Below are 27,775 nucleotides of genomic sequence, written 5' to 3'. Positions count from 1 at the left end.
AGAGTTGTTTAAATCCTATCCAACCAACCAAAGACAAAGAGTGGTTATAACATCAGAGAGAGGCACTTGTACTTCAATATAGAAAACCATTTCACATGGAGTACCCCAAGGTTCTGTCTTAGGTCCCATTGTGTTTTTGTTTTACATAAATGATCTGCCACTTAATATTGAGTGTCACTGACTTTTTGCAGGTGACACGGCTTTAATCACTGAAAGTAACAGTACAGATCAAATTCCACAAACTGTATTAAATAATTTAGAAAAATTAGTTACCTTGTTTGATATAAATGGGTTAAAATTAGACATGGAAAAGACTCAGTTAATGCAGTGTAAAACAAATCAAGCAAAAGTAAATGATATTCAGGTCAGTCACAGAAACCCAGATTTGCAGGAAGCTAGCTGTGTGAAATTCCTAGGAATGCAACTAGATAAAAATCTATCATGGGGATCATATATACAGTGCCTTGCAAATAAATTAAACATACAAGCATTTGGGACGAGAATATTGTAAAATGCTAGCAGTGTGGGCATAAGGAAAGTAGTATATCACAGCTAGTTTGACTCGGTAATAAGATATGGAATTATATTTTGGGGTAACTCAAAGCATATGTGTCGAACACTAAAACTCCAGAAAACCATCATTAGAAATATGCACAATGCCGGATGAAGAAAATCATGTCGCCTACTCCCAAAAATTCTAAGTATACTAAGTGTTCCCTCACTGTACAGATATGAGCTGATTATCTTTGTTCACAGTAACCCTGATTTATTTGTAGTAAATCATTTTCAACATGCTTACAACACGAGAAATCAAAATAATATTATGCTGCCCACCCACCGTTTAAAACTTTATGCCAAACTCCACATTATATGGCTATGAAAATTTATAACAAAGTCAACGGAAGCGAATTGCTCAGCATAAATTTAGAATCACATAAAAAAAAGTCCTTGTATAAGAAACTAGTGCAGAAATGTTACTGTTCAGTAGAGGAATTCATAAATGACAACCTGAAAATTTGAGCAGGAGAGAGCAAGTACTCAGGTCTGTTAATCTTAAAAGTTTGTTACTTTTGGAGAAAAATTATTAATTGCTTAATTAAGTAATTATTCCGTACTGTATATTATATTACTGGTATTATAAAGAAAATTGTAAACCAGTTTTTGTGTTTTGACGAGTCTCCTGTACTTTAAGTTGATGGTTTGAAATTGTAGTTATGAGACAATAAACTTCTACTCCTTCGAGGTTTATGTGTATGTTGAAAATTGGAATATGGTAGAATATCTGAAACGGAATAATAGCTCAGGAGGTTACTTGGATTGCTCGTCATTAATTTGGTAAACATGTCTTATTGTTGCCTTTCTCGTTAAAGTGATCTTATGTATCCCTCACGCGTGAACGACATTGTCCGTTTGACTTTGGCAAGAATGTTTGTACTTGTAGTTTGTACTTTGGTTGAAGGAAGCTAGTTATGTCTGTTGGAACGTTGTTCTTTGGTTGACGGAAGGAAGTGGTGTTCTATTTTGTGAGTTGAGTGACTGCAGGTAAGTTGGATTGAATAATCGGTTTGTAGATTGAGTTATTTTCAGTAATTATATCGGAGTTTAGAATTTAGAAAAGCTAAGTTTTGTCTGTTAGTATTTCAAAATCCAGTAACGTAATGTTGTTTTGACTGTAGGTGTTCTTTGGACCAGACACTTCCTTACCACGCGGTAACCACCAGAATGCAGAAGGTTTGTTTAGGTATAATTTTATTTATGAAAATTTATTTTTTACTGCTTTACTGAAGACTGATATCCATTTCATGTTGCAGCCAGCAAAGGAGCCGATTCCTTCCGTGCAGGTGTTCGGTAGAAAGGTATGAGATTCGCACTCTAATCCTATAGTAGTGTGACGTTGTGATATTTGTTACACATCACTAACTATTTAGATTCATTCAAGCGTATTACCTACCCTCGTCTTCGTAAAGTGTGGTTATTGTCGCGCTATTTAATTTTTTCTGTAACATAACTCCTGTGGATAATATAAATTAACTTAGTTACGTTAATGTTCCATCGACAACATTGTGTTCTTTCAGCTTGTCAATAGATGGTTGAAGATTAGATGTATTTAGTGTGGGTAAAAATTTAAGCAGTAGACTTTTTATTTGTGTTAACACTTCCTTCACAAGCTATTGTGATAAGGGATTATATGACAATTCAAGTAAAAGATTTGGATTATGTTGTCCCCATACTACTATTTCGCCCCCCCCCCTTTTTTTTCCACTTACATATCGCCAATCAATATGCCTGTGATGTTAATATATCCCGAATATGATGTATATGTGAATTTTCAGTTCTTTCTGAGGCTAAGAAACAAGGCTAAAATATGACTATTGAGCCAATGCAAAAGGTTTCATATGACTTTCTTTTTCAGAAAAGTGCAACTGCTGTTGCATATTGTAAAAGAGGAAATGGAAACTTGAGAGTAAATGGCAGGCCACTGGAGATGGTAGAGCCTCGAGTGCTGCAATATAAACTTCAGGAACCAGTACTGCTGTTAGGAAAGGTACTACTCATTAATTTGTTTTGGTCAATTGTTGCTTGTGTAAATTATTGTATGGGCTTCATATAGTTAATTTTCCAATTCATTTAATGAAAGTCAATGGTCAAATTTTAACACATATGCTGACTTGCGGTTTTAATTCATTCTAGCCCATTGTCTCAACACTGTTATGGGCATACATAGTATTTTGTGTAATTATTGTAGGCAACATATGCTATACAACTTGAGTTGGAAATTTAAGTACAGATGGCCAATATATTACTGTTTGTGGATAAAACTTGTTTAGCATTGAATTCTGTTCGGAATTGTTGGGAGAAATGCCAGATTCCTTGAAATAGAAATGCCATATTTGCATTTCACATGTCCTGCTTTGTGATATCAGTATGTAGTAAATAAGACATGATCCCAGACGTTCAGTAAGATTACCATAACAAATTTCTGTGCATATGATACTGTGCTCAATTCATTGAGTTGTATGTAACGTCTGATTTACTGTTTGGACTGTTATGTAGCAGAACTTTCTTTGGGTATAAAATTCACTGGTATTGTGAATTCAGTGTATCAGCACCTGATCTAACCCAGTACTATAGTCAGGGTGTATATGTAGACAAGAAAAAGAATTCAAAGGTTTTTCCTGGATTTCCCAGTTAAAAAATACTTTCTCCCAGGTGAAAACACACTTTCTCCATGTTAAGTAACGGTATATTTTCCCTCAGAACCGTAAAACTTATCAATCCTGTGAATGGTGTTGGTCTTACCCACGGGCATAGAGTTTCCGGGCACTTAGAAAATGAAATTTAGGGAAAAATAGGTTTTTGAAAGACCTTTGATCTGCAGGAGCAGGTACGCTGCACATTTTTGTATTATGAAAGTACAAATTCGAATTCCACCAAACACTGCATGTTACTTTCCTCCAAAGCATTGAAATTGAGGTTGCAATGTGCTTCTGTAAGCCAGTCATAGCTCATGTTGTGATCTTGCCAGCCGATGACTGGATATTCAGAGCGTAAGGCATGTGATGTAGTCAGCCAATAGCAACATTACTTAATAGTGGGAGCACACAAACAAGAACTTAATGGTTCAAATTTATACATAGTGCTCTACAAGGAATGCAAGGCTTTCGCATACAATATTAATCTTCTTTGCACATGTTACATTTTAAGGTATATCACACAAATGTGCTAGTAAAATTTTTAGTCTTACATTGTAATAAAAGAAACAAGACATTTGAGGATAGTCAAAGAGCATTGGAATTTTGTTAACTGTACTACGAGATGCATTCAAGTTCTAAGGCCTCCAATTTTTTTTCTCCGGGCTGGAAAGAGATAGAAACATGCGCATTGTTTTAAAATGAGGCCGCGTTCATTGTCAATACGTCCCAGAGATGGCAGCACCGTATGGCAGATGGAATTTTACCGCCAGTGGCGAGAATGAGAACTGTTTTAAATACTTTAAATGGCGACGTTTTCCTTACTTGAACAGCGTGCAATCATTCATTTTCTGAATTTGCGTGGTGTGAAACCAATTGAAATTCATCGACAGTTGAAGGAGACATGTGGTGATGGAGTTATGGATGTCGAAAGTGCGTTCGTGGGTGCGACAGTTTAATGAAGGCAGAACATCGTGTGACAACAAACCGAAACAACCTCGGGCTCGCACAAGCCGGTCTGACGACATGACCGAGAAAGTGGAGAGAATAGTTTTGGGGGATCGCCGAGTGACTGTTGAACAGATCGCTTCGAGTTGGCATTTCTGTGGGTTCTGTGCACACAATCCTGCATGACGACCTGAAAATCCGAAAAGTGTCATCCAGGTGGGTGCCACGAATGCTGACGGACGACCACATGGCTGCCCGTGTGGCATGTTGTCAAGCAATGTTGACGCGCAACGACAGCATGAATGGGACTTTCTTTTCGTCGGTTGTGACAATGGATGAGACGTGGATGCCATTTTTCAACAAAGCGCCAGTCAGCTCAATGTAAGCACACAGATTCACCGCCACCAAAAATATTTCGGGTAACGGCCAGTGCTGAAAAAATTATGGTGTCCATGTTCTGGGACAGTGAGGGCACTACGGTCATAGGTGCATCCTACGAAAAAAATGTTTTGAAGAACAAATTCCTTCCTGCACTGCAACAAAAACGTTCGGGAAGGGCAGCGCGTGTGCTGTTTCACCAAGACAACGCACCCACACATCGAGTTAACGTTACGCAACAGTTTCTTCGTGATAACAACTTTGAAGTGATTCCTCGTGCTCCCTACTCTCCTGACCTGACTCCTAGTGACTTTTGGCTTTTTCCAACAATGAAAGACACTCTCTGTGGCTGCACATTCACCAGTCGTGCTGCTATTGCCTCAGCGATTTTCCAGTGGTCAAAACAGACTCCTAAAGGAGCCTTCGCCGCTGCCATGGAATCATGGCGTCAGCGTTGTGATAAATGTGTACGTCTGCAGGGCGATTATGTCGAGAAGTAAAGCCAGATTCATCTATTTCGGGTGAGTAGCTAACTAGAAGAAAAATCGGAGGCCTTAGAACTTAGAGAATGCACCTCGTAAAACCTGCACATTTCAAGTGCATATTTGAGTGCTCATGTGTATGCCACCAAACTATATTCAGGACAGTGGAAATTAATGTCCTGTGGTGCGTCTCCTGCTCCCAGTCAGCAAGTTTGACAACCTGCCACTGCTAATAAAAAAATAACAAGAAGAAGAAAGCTCGCAATTAATACCGGATGGGATTATTTGTAATCGGGAGAACAAGCGCTAGTGGTAAAATTTGGTATCTTAATTGCCTATTCGCTTATAACTTGCTATTTTGTGTCATAAAATGAAATATACGATACATAAAACTAGTAAAGACAAGACAGCTCTTTAATCTTGCTACAGCTTTACATGGTGTGCTTTCCTTAGTGCGAAAGAATCTGTTAACTCATCAGAGTTCGTCAAACGTTTCGCCACATGAAAAATCAAAACATTGTCTAATACTGAAAAAGCTGTTAATACAATTAGTACCCATGACTGACAGTGTGATTTCTTGAGCTAATTAAGTCTATTTTGTCGCTGCAAGATGAAACAAAATAGGCCTTCCAACATTGCAGAAATTGTTACACACCAAATAAACGACTGTTTGGCACAATTGGTTGTTTTTATAACATGACAGAATATAATTTGTGAAGTATCAGTACATTCATTCAAGCATGGGGTCAACAGAAGCATCAGATTCCACCTGTCTGCTTTGACCCATGACATAAGGGTGTTGTGTGTGTCGTCATTAAGACACAGAGTTTGTGAGTTGGTTGTGTTTGTAGATGTCGTCTTGCTGTTTGATGGTGCGCCCCTCTGTGTGTGTGTGTGTGTGTGTGTGTGTGTGTGTGTGTGTGTGTGTGTGTGTGTGTTGGCCGACCTACTTTACAGCCCCAAAACTTGTTGGTGGTAAGTATTTTAAAACTTGTTGGTGGTAAGTATTTTTTTAATTTCCCCCTCCCCCCTTTTCTTGAGTTGGAATGTTTCGTGTATTCATGGTGTGTCGAATGTGTTTTAATTTACATAGGGATGTTTGACTTTTGAATTTTTGAGGTGCTGTGGTTTTGGTTCTGTTTTTCATAGTTGTAGGTGTTGGTTTTTCCTATCAATTGTTGTTGGCCTATATGGGTCAAGGGATGTCAGATTCCTGTACACTTTGTAATTTTTTGTTAATTTTGTGTGTTTTGAGATAGTGGTGTGTTTTTTACTGTTATGTTCAGCTTGTCCACTCCCTAAGACCCCCAGTTTCTCGCAGTTGACCTGCTAGTTTGTATTTTTGGAGGGAGATGATATTGTCCTATAAGTATTTACATATTTTTTGCCATGTGCATGTAGTGACATCATAAGCGCTATATTGGAGACACTTAGAATAGCCATTTCTGCCATATTGATGTCGTGGGTCAAAGCATATGGGTGGAATCGGACACTTCTGTAATCCTCAAGCATGAGACCGAAAAGCAGTTGTGCGGTGTTTCTATATAAATTTGGAATCATCATATTCTTCCTTAATTTGTGTGATGTCAGAGTTTCATCTCATTCCTCGTTCTAACAATCTTATCACCAATTCTGTAAATATTCCTGCCATTGTCTAAACTTATTTGCCAGTTAACTTCACCAACCCTCCCAGAATCACCAATTCAGTTATCCTGCGATTATTCTCCGGTTAGGTGTTACATGTTCGTACAATATCTTCCACACTACTTCCAGAATAGAACTTAAGCAGCTGCTAGCTGGGGACTGTACGACTGGCACTTACTAGTATAGTGATCTGGCCAAAATTTTTTGTCGATTTCATTTTCTTGTCTGCCCCGAGAAGGTGTGCCCGCTTGTAACTGCCAAAAGGAATCTAACGTATACAGTTGATTCTCTCGTCGGAGGCAATTTATGTAGCATTCCGTAATCTTCCTAAAGCCTTTGAGGCATTTTGCTGTTGACAGACACTTGTATGAGCACAGTGTTTTGTTGTATATGATGCTTTTTTTTTTTTTCGTAGCGGAATTCAGCAGTCTCCTTTGTTAGAGTATCAGTTCTTAAGTCAAAATTACAAAAACAAAAAAATCCCGGATTTCTAAGAAATTCCTGGGTTTCTCCTGGTTGTCCCAGGTCATATACACCCTGATAGTACAATCCACAAATGATAGCGGTGTGCGCATGTCAAGGCATGGATGGGAATGGCATTGTTTACAATTTCATGCAACAGTTGTGTACATCCTGCAAATTATCTTGCTTGCTTATGCAGAATTTATTGTGTTAGGATTAGAACTTGAAATTACTGCAACATGTGTTTAATGAACAACTTTATTCAAAAAAAAGACCGCACACTGAACAAAGAACACACACTGCTAGGACAACTGTGTTCATAACATCTGTGGACACCGATATTATGTGGTGGTAAAATTTGAATCTCAATGTATTGCTTACCACCACCATCAGCCATGACAACTCGCAACAAATGAAATATAAATTCACTAAACAATTTGATACAATCATATGTAATGCTTGCATTAGCTACAGCATTCAGAGCAGAGTGCTCAGAACACTACTGACGGCTCATTGTCTGTCCGTGTATCCGTGATTTAAGGAGCACCAAAAAAGTCTAAAATCGACTGCCATCGTTCATGACTCCTGTTATAGGGCTTTGTTACTACAGTTCAGCTGCTGAAGGCAGGTTTCTATGTTGCCAATGTTACTACATGGCTATTTGTTCTTATGCTGTTTTGGTCGCCTATCTGTGAATATCACACCCAAAAATTTCAGACCCATTGCAGTGCTGTACTACTGAAGTGGCAAAAAACCACTAATAACCTTGGGGGGATTGAAAAACTCTCTGTAATTAAAAAGACATAATTGGAAATATATATTGAGATAAGCCAATGATGTTTCATTGTCTTAATGTATAGATGCATTTCTTACGTGCATTTTAGGGAGGAGAGTTGATTACAGTTGGAGTGTTGTTATTATCTGTATGTTGTCACTATCTTCACCATTGCTACTGCTGCTACATCCCCTTATCTTATTAACTTACCCATCCTTTCTTCAAGTACACCTTGTTGCCATGTGTCTACTGAGGTGTGCCATGTATATTTGGCAATCATGTTTCATTTTGTCGGAGTCATACTACCCCATACACTAAATTTGACATCTTTCAAATTAAACTTTTATTGTTGTTTACAACGTAATTTTTCACCTGAACGCCGTGATTTCTATTGCATTAAGAAGGCAGTGATGTGATGAGGGTGCAACACTGTACAGTTTCTTCTAGGCAGTTTTGTCAGTGTTGTAAATATTACATGATTTGTCCTCTTTCACTGTTTCCAGCAGTTCTGCCCTTCTCATTCCTGTGTCAAATGAATCTATACAACCACTTCTCCTGCTGCTGCATGTAAGGCAAAGAATGAACTACACAAATTTTGTTACCTGTTTCCCTGTGGTTGTCTCATTTCTTTTCTGTAAAAACCAACAAAGCATTCGGTACAAACTCACCAGCATGCTAAAGAATGAGCTGACTGCCATGTTAAATTGAAGTTGTCTTGTCATGCTGTGTCATCAGTCCATGCAGTCTGTCTGGAATTACCAGTGTTTATTCATGTTTCATCCATCCAAACGATTTTGTGGGGTTTACGCTTCAATACTTTGCCCAGAAAATGGCATTTCCAGGCAATGATGTCCTGCTGCTCAAGCAGAACTCTTCTTTCAGAAAACGCTTCCTATTGGAAGGCTATCTTTTTCACCAGTGCTGAAGGAATAGATTTTTCCTTTGAAAATTAGTCGGAGCAACAGCTTCTTCTGGGTTGGATATTCTGTCCACGTTTAATAATCATGTATGTTGCTGAATTGTGTCCCCTTGAAAATTATCCAGTTCTGTTATAGTTAGAAGCACGCACTTTGGTTTTCCCTGGAGCTGAAAGAGCAGCAGTTGGCTCCTGTAGATCTCCAGCACACCTTTCCCTTGTTAATTTTATCACAGAAGTTATTGCAGTTTCAGAGCAACAGCTACTTGTTCAGACTTTTGACAACAGTATTAGTCCTGCTGCTGTTGTCCTTTACCTCCCAAAAAGCATATGTAATATGAGCTTTTGGGATTGGCTTTTTAATGTAGTGGTGCTGCCTACTTTCCTTCAGTGAGAGGAAGAGGCCATATCATATATGTTTGAAATTAACATCACCTTACCCTGCACAAGTTGAGTTGGTAACTCATGATCCATGATTAAACGAATCTGGGGCAAGTGTGTTGCAGCCACTATGGAAGCATGGCACCATGTGCGACCTCGAGTGGTCGGGTTGCAATCTGGCACCATGGCAATGTTTACAAATTCCAGAGCTGGGATTGACGCTATAGTGTTCCCTCCATACAGTGCACTTGGCATGCCTGAGGTGTTGGGGACATTCTTGTAGTGGCTGACTACATGTGTGATCTAATTTGTGCAGGGACTCCTGAGAATAGAGAAATAGGAGAAATGATAAAAGGTAAGAGTTCTGTAGTTAAACCGGGAAGGTTGCATAAAAAAGATATATAGCAGGTGAAGAATTTATTTATCGCAAACTGTGCATGACACATTTTGGAATTATTTCCGTCTTCAGAAGTGATCACTGCAGGGGAGCCATGTTGAATTTCATCCTTTAGAACACACTATAATTATAAAGTAGAAAAAAGTCAAATGAATATGAAAATTTTTTTGAAGATATTACCACTGTCTGGATAGTTGCAAACTTACCATCTATTTTCTAGTTGACACTACACACAATTTAAGAAATAAGGGTACTGCAAAAATGAGAAGAGTTTGATAGCAAAACTCTATAGTAAATGGGCTTTCATTATTTAAACTGTAATAATTGATGCTTGTCCTAATATTTGTTAGCCACTTTTTTACCAAATGAAAATGGATGCACAATTAATGGAGTCTTCACTTAAAATGGGTGCATGTTTTTGAAGGTAGAAAGTTTCACTTTCCTTGTGATTCAGAACATTTCTTTTAGATTTTCCCATTTAATTTCCAATATTCTTTTATAAGACAGTAAAATTTTCTACTTACTATCGTCAGGGACATGTTGTACAGGGTTTATGCACCCTGGGAATTTATTAGAATTCTGGGAATTTTACAGTGTTTTGGCATTCAGTTAATTTTTGTAATTTTGGCCAGTAAGAACTGATACTCCAAAAAGAATTTTACTGTAGCCCACTACTGCAGAATAACAACACAACAATAAAACATAAATGAGAGAATAACACAAAAATAAAACTAATTGCCAAGAAAATTCACCTTTTACAACAAAACACAGTGCACACACAAGTGTCTGCTGACAGCAAAATGGGCCATAGGCTTTAGGATGAAGACTGAAAGACTTTGTAACAACTACTTTCGATTAGCGTGACATGACTGTTAATATTTCTAATAGGTCGTGGGAAAATATTGTGAATTGTGGTTTGAGAAGTTACTTTCAAAATAAATTCCCTTTTATACAAGATGAATTATGTTGTGTGAGACTGTGAAATGAATTTCTGGATATACTTGGTTGTAGGATACCACAGTCTGCTATGAGGTGTGGTGTGCCATGTCACAATGTCATTGAGCTGTGGTGTTTTGCACTGGAAGTGATTTGTTGTGGAGGGCACAGTGTATCAATTGGCGTGCTCTCACGGTTTGTGTGGTATTGATAGTGTTTGTCTCTCTCGTGTGTGTGTGTGTGTGTGTGTGTGTGTGTGTGTGTGTGAGAAATTGTGGTGGCACAATGGAATATATTATGCAAATGTTGTCTTATAAAACAGAATGTCGTAAAATTTAAACTGTTCTCTTAGGTCTGCGTAACTACTAAGTAGGTGGATCAATGTTTTAATTAAATTGTGGGAGAAGGTAGGTGGAGCAGTGTTTATTAATAAATTGAATGTGTGACTCTGTTATTAATAGACATTGATCCACATATCTTTTCCCATGATCAATTAAAACATTGATTCCTCTACCTTGTCCCATGATTTTAATTAAAAAGTGTTGGTCCACTTACAACATTTACCGTAAACTATTTTCTTGTAGGTTCTGCCATCTTGTCCTATCAGACGCATCATTCATTGTGTTGACTTCCCATCATTAAATGTACAGGCAGTTACCAAATGCAGCATGCAACACAGAAACTGCCAACACCATAAGTGCACTTTCACACTGGGCTGTAGTTGTGGGGCAGGGTTATTGGTGTTACTTCAAGGTGTATAGGTGAATAGGAGATTGGTATACCAATTTTTGTAGTTGTGGGGTGGAGGTTCATTGTTGTCATGGCTTAGGTTTGAGCTATATAGGTTGAACTGAGGATTGGCACACCATAATATTATGGTGTGTTGTATAGTTTTGTTAGGTTTTATTTTATGGCATTCCAGTGTGTGTGTGTGTGTGTGTGTGTGTGTGTGTGTGTGTGTGGTTTTTTAAAGAACCTTGTCTAGAATGGTGTTTTTTTCTTATCAAATTTTTAGGTTGTATCCATGCAAAAACCCCTTCCCCAAAGGTTGTCCCTCTAATTTCATTGGGTTTTGTCAGTGTCTGATATGTATGGCATTTGTATTTTTGAGTGTTGTGATGATGCTTTGGTAGCCATGTTGGATAATAGCAGTTTTCAGTGTGTTGATGATGTCATTGGCCAGACCAGGCTGGTGGTATCAGTCTCCACTAATCCCAAATTTCTCAACACTTTGAGGACTAGACACTTCGAAAAATTTCAAGCCCAGACAATAAGCAATTTATGCAATATATTTTAAAATGTAACACGCTGAAGACCAAGATTCAGGGTTCAGTTCTTTCACAGATTATTAATTTGTCTGTAATGATGGTAAAAAGTATAGTTATCCTTCAAAATAAGTCCGAGGTGAGTTCTTGAGCAACATAACATGTAATTGGCTTTTTTAAAAAAGTAGAAGTATGTATTCAGCCAGGTAAGCTACAATGTGTTCAGTGTGCAACAGTGAAATTCAAAATTGTGCTTAAGAGATATTCAGCTGCTGCAGTTTAAGCTGTGCTGGTAGGATCCTGCCTAACCTCACCCTTGGAAAAAACAGCAAAATAATTTTTTGAAGATCAATATTAAACATGGAAGCTTAGCTTCTCTTGTAGCTATACTGTATGTAAATTAATTTAAATCATTAACATTTCCTATTTGTATGTTCACACTACATAACACTGATATTGCTATTGGCTGACTACATCGCATGTCTTAAGTTCTCAATACCTGCTGTCCTTGGCTGGTGAGATCATGCAATGGAATGTGATTGGCTGACAAAATTGCATTGTGCAGTGCAGTCCAGATTTCAGTGCTTTGGAAGCTGCCATGTGGAAACTACCATGCTGTATTCAGTGGAATTCTTAGTTCACTTCCATAGTAATAAATATGCACTGTAAATGTTGCCCCACACATATACAAAACACACTGCTTTTTGGGGTTTCATTTCTTTAAGTGTCAGGAAGTTTTACACCAGTGTACAAAACCAAGCCAGTCAAAGGTTTGATAAGTTTCACAGGTCTGAGGGAAAATGAATTTTTTAGTTAACATGGGAAAAATGTATTTTCACCTGGGAAAATTGTACTTTCAACAGCAAAATCTGGGAGTTTTTTGATGTCCATGTGTACACCATGTTAGAGGTCGAGAGCTACTGGTGTGGACTCCTTTTAGTAAGCAGTATCATTTCAAGATCTGGTGTGACACTTTAAGGGAAAACCAAAGGTTCCAGTGCCACCCACCAGCTCTGACCTCTCGCTTCATGAAGATGGACACAAGTATTTCAAACTTACACAATATGGCAACCATGACATAGTGCATTACACATGCATACAGAAACAAATACGAAAAATGTTAATTGCATGAATAACATGAAACTAACAAAACAATGGTATTAGTGGGTTTTCAGTGGAGACAAACTAAGTATGACAATCCTAATAATGAAGACATAGGCAAAAATCAAGCAAACAAAATCCTCGGCGTTTGACAAACTGTCAATAAAAAACCTAAAAAAAATCTGTTTGATAGTTCATAGGAGATTTTGCTTGACCTATATTGCACAATTGTTATGCCAGGTACCGTGAATCCCCACACCGATCCAAAAATTGGTACCAGAAATTTCACTTTGTAAGACGCCCGGGGGTACAAATGGGTGGGGATCCTGAAACTGTTTTCTCTTGCCGCTTCTTTACTGTGCGCCCTGTCCACACCAGGTACCTGATGATTTCGTTGCGGTCGTACTGTTCTGCCCCACACTGCTGCTGGCTTGCCTGAAATTATCTATCGAAATTGCAAGCGGGTTTTGGGGAGCCACTCAATGTTAAAACACAACACTGACTTACGTCTGGTATGAACAACTATATTCTGAGACATTAAGAATTCACAGGTTGCACTGTTTACGCTCGTAAGTCATAAATGTTTAACCCAATTGACAATCTTGATTCTGTCCACAATATCACTTTGACGAGCATACGCTTAACCGACACGACGCGGGTGATTATTGTTGATGCGGAAGCCGAATGATCGAACGAAAGTTCTTACGCTCGTCATGGGTAAACAGATATTTGGTACCAGTCTTCCTTGACACTAGTAATGATATAACACTGTTTGTAAAGTTAATTTTACAGTTCAGTTCTCAGTTGTACGAGCGTGCGCATAACCGTCGCGGCATGGCTGATTGCCGATGGTGCGGAAACGCGATGACCGAAAGCACGTTCTCACGCTCGCTACAAGACACTGGCACTTGTTTGCACTCTTTTATGGTAACTAATTTTTGCTGATTCACATTAGTTCATTCTGAGTGACCGAACACGGTGCGGATGATTGATACTGTATGGTACAACACACAACGAGAGGATACACAAATATGTTATCGGCTGCAATGCTCCTTTTTTAATTACTTCTTGATGCACTTTCCTTCATTTGCAAATTTTATCACTTTACTGTAATAGCACTTGTAGGACACTAACAATGCCTGTCACATGCAAAGCTACCCCCAACACAAGATAACAGTTCCGTGTCCCGTGCTCGACTATGCAGACGTGGCTACGCGCAAAGATACTCCGCAACCAAACCAGCGATATGACAGTATGCTTACAACTTGACTATATAGCTTAAACAAAATTGACAAAAACCACACACCGCTTGGCAAATCCAATGGCAAACACTTCACTTGATCTGTGGTATAACACCAAAACCTGCTCACATACTTGACACTGCAAATCTAACCTCACAGATTTAGGTAAAATGCCACTCTAACTTCCAATCTCAAGTCGGAATAATTACCTAAAACTGACAGAACCCAAAAATTCGTTAAAAATTGCATTAACACCATTTTTGAGGAAGAAGGAACACAATTAAGCTTTGTAGTCCCCAGTCTAAAATATACCTTCTCTACAACTGTGGCACTATTATAGTTGGCAATTGGATTGAACTGCTGAAGGAAATTACTTCTGGTCAAGATATCCCTCATTGCGGCATGCTGTGACCTTCTTGTTAACTTTGTTGTCATACCAATAACTAACAAAGAGGAACCAAAATTAAGTCTCCAACAGTAAGCAACACACCACACTAATAATTCCAAACCCATAAACAAATCTTTCCCATAACTGGCAACACAGAAGGAAAAAACTCGCTTTCAAACAGCCACAAACACTTCCAGTATTTTCACAAACAGCAGTAATTGAGTCCAGTGAATCACTAATATCACTTACACCACACAATTTGGAAACACAAATATTCCATATTAGAGCACCTTCACATGCCCTCCACAAGCATTATCCATTTCAAATATACTGTATGATGATGTCCCATGACAGGTCAAAGCAGATGGGTGCTACTGTAAACTTTGGTTGGCCCTTTTCATTTGCTCCTTTAGTCAGTAGTAGTTGCCAGATATAATACTAAAGTACTGACTGTTTTGTTAACTCTTTTTATTCTAACATTTGTAGTAGTATGCTTAAGTGTTCTTCCCTCCAGTTAACTTTTGCAGATCATAAACTGTAATAAATTGTATTCATGTTAGTGCTGATGGCAACTTAGATTGCCACAGAAATTTGATATCAAATTGTAATACCTGTTATTTTCTCTTATACCTGTTAGTACTTGTTTAATGAAATGATTTAATCTAGTGGAATATTATCTTGATTCAGCAAATTTCATGCAATAATATAGTGTACAGAGATTGTTCCAACAGTTCCATTTTTTGTAAGTTGCTGTTTTCACTGTCACAGGAGCGATTTTCCGGAGTTGATATCAGAGTTCGTGTAAATGGAGGTGGCCATGTTGCACAGATTTATGCTATTCGTCAAGCCATTTCAAAAGCTCTTGTTTCTTATTACCAGAAATGTAAGTATGCTGTCTTTAATTTTGCAATATGAGAGATAAGGAGTTTCATGTTTGTGTGCGAGACAGGGGTGTTGCCATTCAGGTTTAGAAATTCTAGGCTTATGGCCACAGAAATACCTACAAAGTTAAGGGGAATCAAGGGCAAAAGCAGTTCAGTAGTAGGAATCAAATGTTAGTGTGTTGCATTAAAACAAATTATCAGATGTGGAGGGGGGGGGCACAAGTGGTGAGTTGCTGGGCAGTTAGTGTCAGTTCTGTAGCTTCAAAGTCTTCACTTCAGTTGTAATAGTCATCCAGAGAACTAGAAGTACAAACAGATCATTATCTGGTGTCTGTTGTAGCTATTTGACACATCATGTACAAACTGGATCTGGTAGTTGTGAGGTACTTCTTGAAAGGATGAAAGATGTTCAGGTTGTTTGTTGTATGTTTCAAGTGTTGAATTAATCATGCCAAAGAATCAAGAGTCCCACAGAGTTATTAAAAACCATGTTTTGTGGGTTCATGCTTGTGTATGTTCTTGTTTTGTGATTACATGCCTGCAAGGGAAAGCACTGCCCTGTGTACTGAAAAAAATTAAACAATTCCTTTGCACAAGGAAGTACAATGCAGTTTTACTACCAGGAATTTTTTTGTGAGAAATTAGCATTGATGGTTTGACACAACCATATGGTTACGTTGCCAAATGTGGCTTGTGGCACACCATGTCTGTTTGCTACTAGTTGCATTCGTAGAGGCAAAACGTACGGACTGTGACAAAATGCAGATCAAATTTGTATGCATAAATTTATTTATAGGTGCTAGTTGTACATATAAACTCTAAAAATTGAAAAGTAGTATTCAGTATATTATATAATTTAATATATTGATGTTATTTGTAGTACTTCATTGAAGAAATGCAAACCTTTTGCTATATTGTCTAAAACTTGCAGTTTCTCTTTTTGAATTTCATGTATTGTGATATTGATTTTTGTAAAATCTTGATTGCCAATATCACTTGTAGGAAAGTCGATAGATTAAAATATACATAGCAGTGTCTAAGATAAGAGTATACTATGTCAATAGGGTGTTCATGATGCAAGGAAATGTCAACTTCGAGCTCATATAACTAAAGTGAGTAATTCGTAAGTACAAGCACTGTCATTGTGCACTCAGTGACAAATAACAATGGCCACGCTGGCGTGTGACAGTGACAGTCAGTTTCTATGAGGTGTTCGCAGTTTATGTATGTCCACCTCACAGAAACTGACTCGCTGTCATCAGACAGCATGGCTATTTTGTTTGCCATTTTGAGTGTACAATGACAGTGCTTGTCTGTTTTAAGTAGAGTTTAAAGTGGACATCCCCTTTTGTTAACGGCTGTATGACAAGTGCCCTCTACCTTAGGCTCTGCTGTGTATACTTCAATCTGAAGATGACAGGTAATGGTTAAGCTTATTATCAGTTTCCTAGGTGTGATCTTGACTAATAGATTTCACAAAAAAAATCGGTATTCACTGAAGTAATACATTGTCTGTACTGTACTGTACAGGTAACTAAAAATTTCATCGACAATTTATTCTACAGTGACACAATAATTAGTATATTGTTACAAGGTGGTGATCAGTCCATGGCATGCTCTTCTCTTAAATTCCAGAGTGTTGCAGTTACAGTAATGGGGAAACACCACTTAAATTACTGTTGTAATCTGATTTCTAATTTTCTCTTCTGCACTACCAGAGCAGTTATCTGTCCCGGGTGTGGAATTATATATTTTCCTTGCAGTGGTCCATAGTGCCTTTATTTTTGGGTGCCTCTTATGGCACATTTACGTCTACACTGTAAACCATTGTGAGGTGCATAGCGGAGAGTACATTCCATTATGCCAGTTATTAGGGTTTCTTCCTGTCTCATTCACATGTACAGTGTGGGAAGAATAATTGTTTGAATGCCTCTGTGTCTACAGTAATTATTATAGTCATATCCTTATGATTCATATGTTAGTGATACATAGAGGGTTGTTTTATATTCCTAGGGTCATCACTTAAAGCCAGTTCTTGGAACTTTTAACAGACTCTCAGTATAGATGTAAACTATCTTAGCGCCTTCAGATGAGTTCGTTCGTTATCTCTGTGACACTCTCCTGCAGATTAAACAAACCTGTGACCATTTGTGCTGCCCTCTTCTGTATACATTCAGGATGTGCTGTTAGGCACTTGTATGGCCCCCACACACAAGAGTAATATTCTAGGACCGGTCACATGCAATCTGTTCTGCACTTCCTCAGTATTCTACCAGTAAACCGAAGTGTACCACCTGCTCTAACCATGACTGATCCTATGTGACCATTCAGTTTCATAGCCCTACGAAGTGTTACACTCCGGTATTTGTATTAGGTGACAAATTCCAACAGTGACTCACTGATTTTATCGTCATAGGATACTAAGTTTTTTGTTGCCAATCTCTGCACCGCTTGCAATCTTATCAAGGTTTGGCTATATATTTATGCAGCTTCTTTATGATAATATATTATTATGGATAACTACATCATCTGCAAAAAGCTTGATTTTACTATTATGTGAAAGATCATTAATATACAACATGAACAGCAAGGGTTTCAGCACACTGTCCTGGGTTACATCCAAACTTACCTCTACATCTGATGATGACTCTTCGTCTAAGATAACATGTTTGGCCCTACCTACCAAAAAGTTCAGTCTAGTAACAAATTTCACTTCATAACCCATATGATCGTACTTTTGATAGCAAGTGTAGGTGCAGTACTGAGTCAAATGCTTTTTGGAAATCAAGAAAAACTGCATCTATCTGGTTGCCTTCATCAAAAGCTTTCAGTATGTCATGGGAGAAAAGTAAGAGTTGAGTTTCGCATGATGGGTGTTTTCGAAATGCTGGTTGACATTGAGAAGGGCATTATGTGGAGCTCAAAATATGTTCCAAGATTCTACAACAAATCAATGTCAAGGATATTGGACGGTAGTTTTGTGGATCACTTCTACTACCCTTCTTGTAGGTCACACCAAATGCAAATTCATAGGGGATCCTACTTTGCACTGCAAACTTAAAGAATTTCTTGCAGTAGTTTAGCTAATATCGAAATATCACAATAACTATGACCATTAACGAAATGATAGGTAATACATCGTGAAGCTGAGGAATGAATTTCTAAGATGTGCGAGACTGAGTTTATTACGGAATAGTTTCTTTAAAATTTTTTGAGAATTACTACAGATCAGATTGCGCAGCTGACATGTTACGCGCTGAGTAGGCCTGGCGTCGTCATTGCCTGCTGATGCGTTCAGCACACACTGACAACTGCACTTCCCTCCACCTGCTCCGTACTGAACTGTCAAAAGTTGCAACTAATTTTAAATGCCCTGTAGTTAGACTGATGTACATGGAATTGCAAAATAATGTCCTTGTAGTGTTGCAGTATTTCTTATTATAGTGAAACATCAGAGGCAAAACAAATCTGTATTCTAGTTTTTAAGTATATAAATGGTTCTGTTTGTATAAAATTTGTGTTCATTGTTAAATGATTTATTTTGTGGATTTATTATTATTTTAATAAATATGACATTTAATTTTCAGATGTAGACGAGGCGTCTAAGAAAGAGATAAAGGATATTTTGATCCAGTATGACAGAACTCTCTTGGTAGCTGACCCGAGGCGTTGCGAGCCCAAGAAGTTCGGTGGACCAGGTGCCCGTGCAAGATACCAGAAATCATACCGTTAAAGTGTATATTCTCTTATTAATAAACATTCTTTGAAAACAGGGTCTCATTTATTTCACCTCGAAAATTATTCTAATTTTTATGCAGTTATTTTGTGTGTTAATGGAACACAAGCCAAATTATATTGTTGTATCCATCAAATATTTTGAAACACAAATATTGTTTGCTGATTTAGTGGTGCCCTGTGTGCATTTAAAACAAATTGTTCAAAAGATAGGCAAGCAATTAACATCTTTCACCATATGAGGCCTAGAAATTTTTTAGACTTTACTTACTTCAAGAAAGTAAATTCTTAACTATTCACTATGGTCATAAGAAAATGCAATTTTGGTGCATGCTGGTAGTTAAAGAAGATATTGGTGTTGAATAGGTTATTTCACTAATCAGGGTGATAAGGACACCAACTTCCATTGATAATGCCTGGATCAAATACTAACTCATTGTTGAAAATTGGCAAAAATGAATAGCTGTTATATTTATTATGGTTTTAGTGTAAAAATTGCTGAGGGGATGTGGAGAATTAATGTGGTAAGAAAAGACTGCATAGTTCCTGCTTAAAATAAACAGCAGGTAGCGAAATGCAGACACTATGCTGCCTTGGTTTGTTGTCGTTTAGCAAAGAACTTGTTTACTTTGTAAAACACTGGACTACACTATCATGCTTTATATTCAGCTGACATTAAAATATGGACATTGTTACAATTTAGATGGTTCGTTGTCTCAAATTATGGAAATTATTCTTAATATTAAATACAGACAGAAAAAAATCGTAATACCAAAAAATTGCAAATCTGAAATGCTGTTACATTGACTTGTAATTGCCATAATGTTGAATGCAAACATGCATGCTTCGTGTTGTACAGTTGCCGGATGTGTTTGTGAGTTTCATGCCTGTTGCACTTTATAGGTTGGTACAGGAGTTCTCATATTTATTATTTTGACAGAAACTTAAATCCAGAGTATATTTGCAAGACTTACAAAGACATTTAAAAAAAAATCACTCACATATCTGTTAAAGCCCTGATAATTCATTGCAAGACAGCATCAGGAACTACATTTGTAGGCTGCCTTTTGTTTTTTGGACGAGGTGGTTGCCATAAGAGATTGTCTTAACTATTTGAGGCTTTGGATACTTGATGACAAAATGCTTGCTTTCACTCCCTCCTATATTGTTGTTTAGGCATTGCTTTCAAAAAAGGATTACTATAATCCTGTGTTTGACATTGAATTTAGCAGCTCAGAAAATGAAGAATGTGATGTTACTTCATTAGTGACTGAAGGTACATTATTTCATCAGTTGGGTGACAGGTGCTCACCAGTGATATGAGAAATACATCCTCTGTGCTCCAGCCAGCTCTTCCAAGATTTAAGTCCACAGGAAACTTACGAAATCTGTGGTTAGACTTCACAGCTACAGAGAAAGTAAAAAATGACCCCAAGTTTCAGGATACATTAATCACTCCAATGCACAAGTATACTTGGGGTTTTATGACGAGTGACCTTCAAAATTTTGTAACTCATTATTTTGAGCTTGAAAAGCTGTCTCTATCTGTGTGTGATGTTCATTGTATTTCTCATTAACAAAACAATTTGGAACATAATTCGAAAAAAAATTAGTTTATGGGGGTGATGCTGTTTGTGGATGAAGCTGGAGTTTTCTGATGATGTCCCTTATGTGCCAGATTTGAGACAGATCTGGTGATCAAGCAGGCCAATGCAACATCTCAACACTGTAGAGCATGTTGGCTTGCAACAGCAGTGGGAGAGCATTATCGTATTGGAAAACACCCCCTAGAGTGCTGTTCACGAATGCCAGCACAACAGGTTGAATCATCATATTGACATACAAACTTGTAGTCGGGGTTTGTGGGATAACCACGAGAATGCTCCCGCTGTTGTACAAAATCACATCCCAGACCATAACTCCAGCTATTTGTCCTGTGTCTAGCATGCAGACAGGTTGGTTGCAGACACTTAACAGGCCAATAACCAGCACACAGCCTTCACTAGTGCTGAGGCAGAACCCGGTTTCATCAGAAAACATACAGACCTCCACCTTGCCCTCCAATGAGTTCTCACTTTACACCAATGAAACTGCAAATGACGGCGATTTGGGGTCAGTGGAAGGCACAGTACTGGGTGTCTGCCTGTGTGATGTCCTTGAAGTAATTCATTTTTAAGAGTTTGTCACTGTGGTGCCAACTATTGCGCAGATTGCAGGTGCAGTGCAATGCGCCAGAGCCATATGCTGAACATGGTCTTGCCTCTCGGCAGTTCCATGTGGCTGCTCGGAGCCCAGTCTTCTTGCAACCATACATTCTTGTGACCGCCATTGCCAGCAGTCTTGTACAGTGGCTACATTCTTGCCAAGTCTTTCTGCATTATCACAGAAGGAACATCAGGCTTCTTGTAGGCCTATTACACAACCTGGTTCAAACTTGGTGAGGCATTGATAATGCTGCCTTTATAGCCTAAAGGCATTCTTGACTAACATAATCTCACCACACCCAATCTCAAAGGTAACTTACACTTATGACTGTTACGGTGCAGTGTGTATTTAAAGCAAATCTGATTTGCATCCTCATAGTGGTGCCACTAGTGCCACTCTTATGTAATGAGTGTGAAATTTGAATAGGCATCTTTCAGATGTAGGGACAGGCCTGCTGACTTTAATCTCACGCCACCTTCAAGTTACTAATTGTAAATTTGTTAACGTTGTTTTTAAAGAAAATAGTGTTGCATATTTTCCCATGTTTCTGCCAGTAAGGGCTGGAGTTCTTCACACATTAACACTTAAACAGTGCTGGCATCTTCAGACAAAACTGAAGACATGGTTGAATGATGAGCAGTATTGCTGGGGTCTAATTTTATGGGAGCAGACAAGGTGACACACTGGAACATTGCATTGGGAGTGGGGTTCAAATACCCTATTAATTTAGGTTTTCTTCAGCTCAAATAAGGCAAATACTTGGTTCCTTCAAAAAGATGATCAGACTTTTTTCACTGTACTTTTCGTATCAATTGGACTCTGTCTGATGACCTTGCAAATGAATAGTTAAACCCCAATTTTCCTTAATTTTGTAGACTACAATTTTTTTATCTATAGCCTCTAGTGTGGCGTGGAAAATTTTGTTTGCAGTGTGTAGCACAGAAACCAGGTCTTGAAAGCAAGTGGTGTTCTTCCAGCTTTGTGCATTCTCTGCTTCAATCAGTTGGCCAGCTATCAGTTTTAGTTAGAAGCATACACATAAATTGAATTTAGCTGGGGAAAAAATGCTTGCCACTCAGACATGTTTATCATTAGAGATGATTCAGACAGTGTATAACTGAGCTGCCAGGGCACCTGCTGTACCAGTTTGGAAATTGTAGCATTCATGCACTCCTGAATGTTAAGTGTGTCATGCAGAGGACATGCTTTGTTGTGCTCAATAATTTTTGCTGTTATAGTTGACACTATTTTTCATTACAGACATAGCGTAGTTGATGCAAAATACATTTATTTTTGCAGTACGTATGAATAACTTTTAGTTTTTCCATTGTCTTAGAGAAATTCTAACATGTACAAACTGTGTTATTTCCCCATTATCTTTCACTGGCTATATTGGGACTTGTGCCTGTCATATATTGTATGTTGCTGACCACACTGTCAAAAAACTTATTTTATACTCTATTGGTTAAACTGTAAAATAGTCTTTTTGGTCACAAATTTGTTATTCATTTCAGTAACTGGTTTTGATTATTTTGATCATCAGATAGTTACCAAAAAAAGTGCATATTCGTGAGAAAGAGCATTACAAGAGATTACATCAAGTGATGTTTCTTCACATTGCCTGAAGCTTTTAACAAATGATGTACCTGTGTCCTTGAACTTTGTAAAAGAAGCAAATGAAATTTATAACCATAGTTGGTCATCACATAATACAAAAACTTGATAAAACTATGATGGACACTCATGACCTGCAATGTAGGCCCATCATTAGTAAACTTTTTGGCTGCAGATCTAACAGCTAGGGGGCCTTGCCACAAGGTATTTCTGACGTAAGCACAGGTTACAGTGGTATGTTGCAAAGCCAGAAACAGCATGTTTAAAATTCCACCTAAGTTACAATAGGGTGAGTCATGCAACTAAAAGAGCTAGAGCATAAAAATGGGTTGACAGTAAAATATTTGTTACAATTATAAATGCTGAGTCGCAGGGTCTTACAGTGCTCACAGAACATAATGAAACTAATTGAAGGTAGTGTACACAGACACGAAAAAGGCTACAGAACCAGTGAAAGAGCCAAGATGTCAGTGGGGGCCAGCTGCTAAATATTGTGCCCCAGTTTTCTTTTGTCCATTTGTTTAGCCAGAGTATCAGGACATGCAAGACCTACACCAGCCTTGCAGACAATGAGAAAATATTCATTCGATGTAAATTTGTTTTACTCGTTCAGAATTTTAGTGGGATGGTGTTTCTTAAACCTGTCTATTTCTATTTCCTTCAGTAGGTTTAATAGGTGATTGTACTGTATGTTGGCTTCAGTAGGATAGTGTTCAGTAAGGTGTCATGTCGCTGTTGTGGTCTTCAGTCCTGAGACTGGTTTGATGCAGCTCTCCATGCTACCCTATCCTGTGCAAGCTTCATCATCTCCCAGTACCTACTGCAACCTACAATCTTCTGAATCTGCTTAGTGTATTCATCTCTTAGTCTCCCTCTAAGATTTTTACCCTCCACGCTGCCCTCCAATACTAAATTGGTGATCCCTTGATGCCTCAGAATATGGCCTACCAAGCAATCCCTTCTTTTAGTCAAGTTGTGCCGCAAATTTCTCTTCTCCCCAATTCTATTCAATACCTCTTCATTAGTTATGTGATCTACCCATCTAACCTTCAGCATTCTTCTGTAGCACCACATTTCGAAAGCTTCTATTCTCTTCTTGTCCAAACTATTTACCGTCCATGTTTCACTTCCATACATGGCTACACTCCATACAAATACTTTCAGAAACGACTTCCTGACACTTAAATCTACACACAATGTTAACAAATTTCTCTTCTTCAGAAATGCTTTCTTTGCCATTGCCAGTCTACATTTTATATCCTCTCTACTTCGACCATCATCAGTTATTTTGCTCCCCAAATAGCAAAACTCCTTTATTACTTTAAGTGTCTCATTTCCTAATCTAATCCCCTCAGCATCACCCGACTTAATTCGACTACATTCCATTATCCTCGTTTTGCTTTTATTGATGTTCATCTTATATCCTCCTTTCAAGACACCATCCATTCTGTTCAACTGCTCTTCCAGGTCCTTTGCTGTCTCTGACAATTACAATGTCATCAGCGAACCTCAAAGTTTTTATTTCTTCTCCATGGATTTTAATACCTACTCCGAATTTTTCTTTTGTTTCCTTTACTGCTTGCTCAATACACAGATTGAATAACATCAGGGAGAGGCTACAACCCTGCCTCAATCCCTTCCAACCATTGCTTCCCTTTCATGTCCCTTGACTCTTGTAACTGCCATCTGGTTTCTGTTCAGATTGTAAATAGCCTTTTGCTCCCTGTATTTTACCCCTGCCACCTTTAGAATTTGAAAGAGAGGATTCCAGTCAACATTGTCAAAAGCTTTCTCTAAGTCTACAAATGCTAGAAACGTAGGTTTGCCTTTCCTTAATCTTTCTTCTAAGATAAGTCGTAAGGTTAGTATTGCCTCACGTGTTCCAACATTTCTATGGAATCCAAACTGATCTTCCCCGAGGTCGGGTTCTACCAGTTTTTCGATTCGTCTGTAAAGAATTTGTGTTCGTATTTTGCAGCCGTGGCTTATTAAACTGATAGTTCGGTAATTTTCACATCTGTCACCCCCTGCTTTCTTTGGGATTGGAATTATATTCTTTTTGAAGTCTGAGGGCATTTCGCCTGTCTCGCATCTTGCTCACCAGATGGTAGAGTTTTGTCAGGCCTGGCTCTCTCAAGGCTATTAGTAGTTCTAATGGAATGCTGTCTACTCCTGGGGCCTTGTTTCGACTTAGGTCTTTCAGTGCTCTGTCAAACTCTTCACGTAGTATCATACCTCCCATTTCATCTTCATCTACATCCTCTTCCATTTCCATAATATTGCTCTCCGCTACATCACCCTTGTATAGGCCCTCTGTATATTCCTTCCACATTTCTGCTTTCCCTTCTTTGCTTAGAACAGGGTTTCCATCTAAGCTCTTGATATTCATGCAAGTGCTTCTCTTTTCTCCAAAGGTCTCTTTAATTTTCCTGTAGGCACTATCTATCTTACCCCTGGTGATATACACCTCTACATCCTTACCTTTGTCTTCTAGCCATGCCTGCTTAGCCGTTTTGCACTTCCTGTCAATCTCATTTTTGAGACGTATGTATTACTTTTTGCCTGCTTCATTTACTGCATTTTTGTATTTTCTCCTTTCATTAATTAAATTCAATATCTCTTCTGTTACCCAAGGATTTCTATTAGCCCTCGTCTTTTTACCTACTTGATCCTCTGCTGCCTTCACTATTTCATCTCTCAAAGCTACCCATTCTTCTTATAATGTATTTCTTTCCCTCATTCCTGTCAATTGTTACCTTATGCTCTCCCTGAAACTCTGTACAACCTCTGGTTTAGTAAACCTGGTTCCTAAATCTCTGTCCTACCATTATATATTCTATATGAAACCTGTCAGTATCTCCAGGCTTCTTCCACGTATACAACCTTTCATGATTCTTGAACCAAGTGTTAGCTATGATTAAGTTATGCTCAGTGCAAAATTCTACCAGGGGGCTTCCTCTTTCATTCCTCACCCCCACTCCATATTCACCTACTAAGTTTCCTTCTCTTCCTTTTCCTACTATCGAATTCCAGTTACCCATGACTATTAAATTTTCGTCTCACTTCACTATCTGAATAATTTCTTTTATTTCATCATACATTTCATCAATCTCTTCATCCTCTGCGGAGCTAGTCGGCACATAAACTTGTACTACTGTGGTAGGGGTGGGTTTTGTATCTATCTTGGCCACAATAATGAGTTCACTATGCTGTTTATAGTAGCTTACTCGCATTCCTATTTTTTAAATATTCATTGTTAAACCTACTCCTGCATTACCCCTATTTGATTTTGTATTTGTAACCTTGTATTCACCTGACCAGTAGTCTTGTTCCTCCTGCCATCAAACTTCACTAATTCCCACTATATCCAACTTGAATCTCTCCATTTCCCTTTTTAAATTTTCTAATCTATGTGCCCGATTAATGGATCTGACATTGCGCACTCCGACCCATAGAATGCCAGTTTTCTTTCTCCTGATAACAACGTCCTCCTGAGTAGTCCCCGCCCGGAGATCCGAATGGGGGACTATTTTACCTCCAGAATATTTTACCCAATAGGACGCCATCATCATTTAACCATACAGGAAAGCTGCATGCCCTCAGGAAAAATTACGGCTGTAGTTTCCCCTTGCTTTCAGCCATTCGCAGTACCAGCACAGCAAGGCCGTTTTGGTTAGTGTTACAGGGCCAGATCAGTCAATCATCCAGACTGCTGCCCCTGCAACTACTGAAAAGGCTGCAGCCCCTCTTCAGGAACCACACGTTTGTCTGGCCCTCCATTGTGGTTGCACCTATGGTACGGCTATCTGTATCGTTGAGGCACGCAAGCCTCCCCACCAACGGCAAGGTCCTTGGTTCATGGGGGGGGGGGGGGGGGGGGGGGGCAGATGTCTTATGTTCCCCAAATGTAACAACAATGAAACTGTCAGACATGGCTTTCAAATAAATAATACTCTGAAACTGTGGCTTAAAAATAAGATAGCTAGGAAAGGCAGGACCAGGGCACTACACTCATCATCCTAAAAAACAACTTCAGAGTGCTGTCTTGCAGTGAAAGTGAAACTTAGTTGATGTTCACATTTCGCCTGTTGTGAAGGATGCAGTTTTTTGTAACAAGCACTGAAGGAAAGAGATCTGTTAATAATTGAGATTTAAGTCTTGTGCACTCACCATATGTGCATCAGGATGTCATTCAGCATGTTAAAAAAGCTGGTTCAGCAGCCATTGATTGAACAGGTTGCAAACAAGCTGCAAGTTGTGGCACATGAGACTATATGGTCATACTTATATCATCCCAGTAATTGGCCAAGGAGGTTGCTCATGTAATTTTGGGGTGGGTCAAAATCTTCAGCATTGTTCCCAGAACTGATCATGGTCAGTGTACATCAGCACCGACACACTCAAGACATAGTAGCAAAAGCAATAAAAGGACAAGGAACTTTGCAGACATTGATGATATCTGCCCAACAACCTTAAGGAAGAGTGCTCTAAAGATAATTGAACCATTTGCACACGCTTCGCTTCAAGCAGATGTAATGAAAATTCATAGGAGCTGGGGGAGAGAATGTAAATAACTACAGGCCATCACAATTTCCTCTTGCATTTCAAAAAATATTAGAGAAATTTATGTATGAAAAACTTTCGAAAGCTGTAAATAAAAGCATAATCCTGTATAATGAAGAACACAGACCTAGAAATAAAAGGTCAACAATAACTGCAGTTCATGATTGCATTAATTGTTACCGAGCTTGAAATGCACAAAACAGGAGTATTTATTGACTTGCCAGAAGCTTCCTATATGGTGGACCCCCTGCAGGTCCAGAGGTTAGAAT

General features: G+C 38.5%; 1 protein-coding gene across 1 annotated transcript; it reads left to right on the top strand.

Moving 5' to 3' along the window:
* Positions 1-1,474: 1,474 nt before the first annotated feature.
* LOC126198946 (40S ribosomal protein S16) lies at positions 1,475-19,161 on the top strand. The gene is made up of 6 exons (XM_049935591.1): positions 1,475-1,542; positions 1,677-1,731; positions 1,812-1,856; positions 2,414-2,545; positions 15,274-15,388; positions 18,977-19,161. The coding sequence occupies exons 2-6, from the start codon at positions 1,723-1,725 to the stop codon at positions 19,120-19,122; spliced, it is 447 nt and encodes a 148-aa protein (XP_049791548.1). The 5' UTR covers positions 1,475-1,542; positions 1,677-1,722; the 3' UTR covers positions 19,123-19,161.
* Positions 19,162-27,775: the final 8,614 nt, after the last annotated feature.

Source organism: Schistocerca nitens, chromosome 8, assembly GCF_023898315.1.
Source record: "Schistocerca nitens isolate TAMUIC-IGC-003100 chromosome 8, iqSchNite1.1, whole genome shotgun sequence".
NCBI lineage: Eukaryota > Metazoa > Arthropoda > Insecta > Orthoptera > Acrididae > Schistocerca > Schistocerca nitens.
This window is presented reverse-complemented; position numbering and strand designations above follow the sequence as displayed.

Coding starts and splice junctions, on each gene's coding strand:
- LOC126198946 (XM_049935591.1), top strand. Junction 1,857..2,413: donor TGCAGGTGTTCGGTAGAAAG/GTATGAGATTCG, acceptor TTTCTTTTTCAG/AAAAGTGCAACTGCTGTTGC. Junction 15,389..18,976: donor TGTTTCTTATTACCAGAAAT/GTAAGTATGCTG, acceptor TTTAATTTTCAG/ATGTAGACGAGGCGTCTAAG.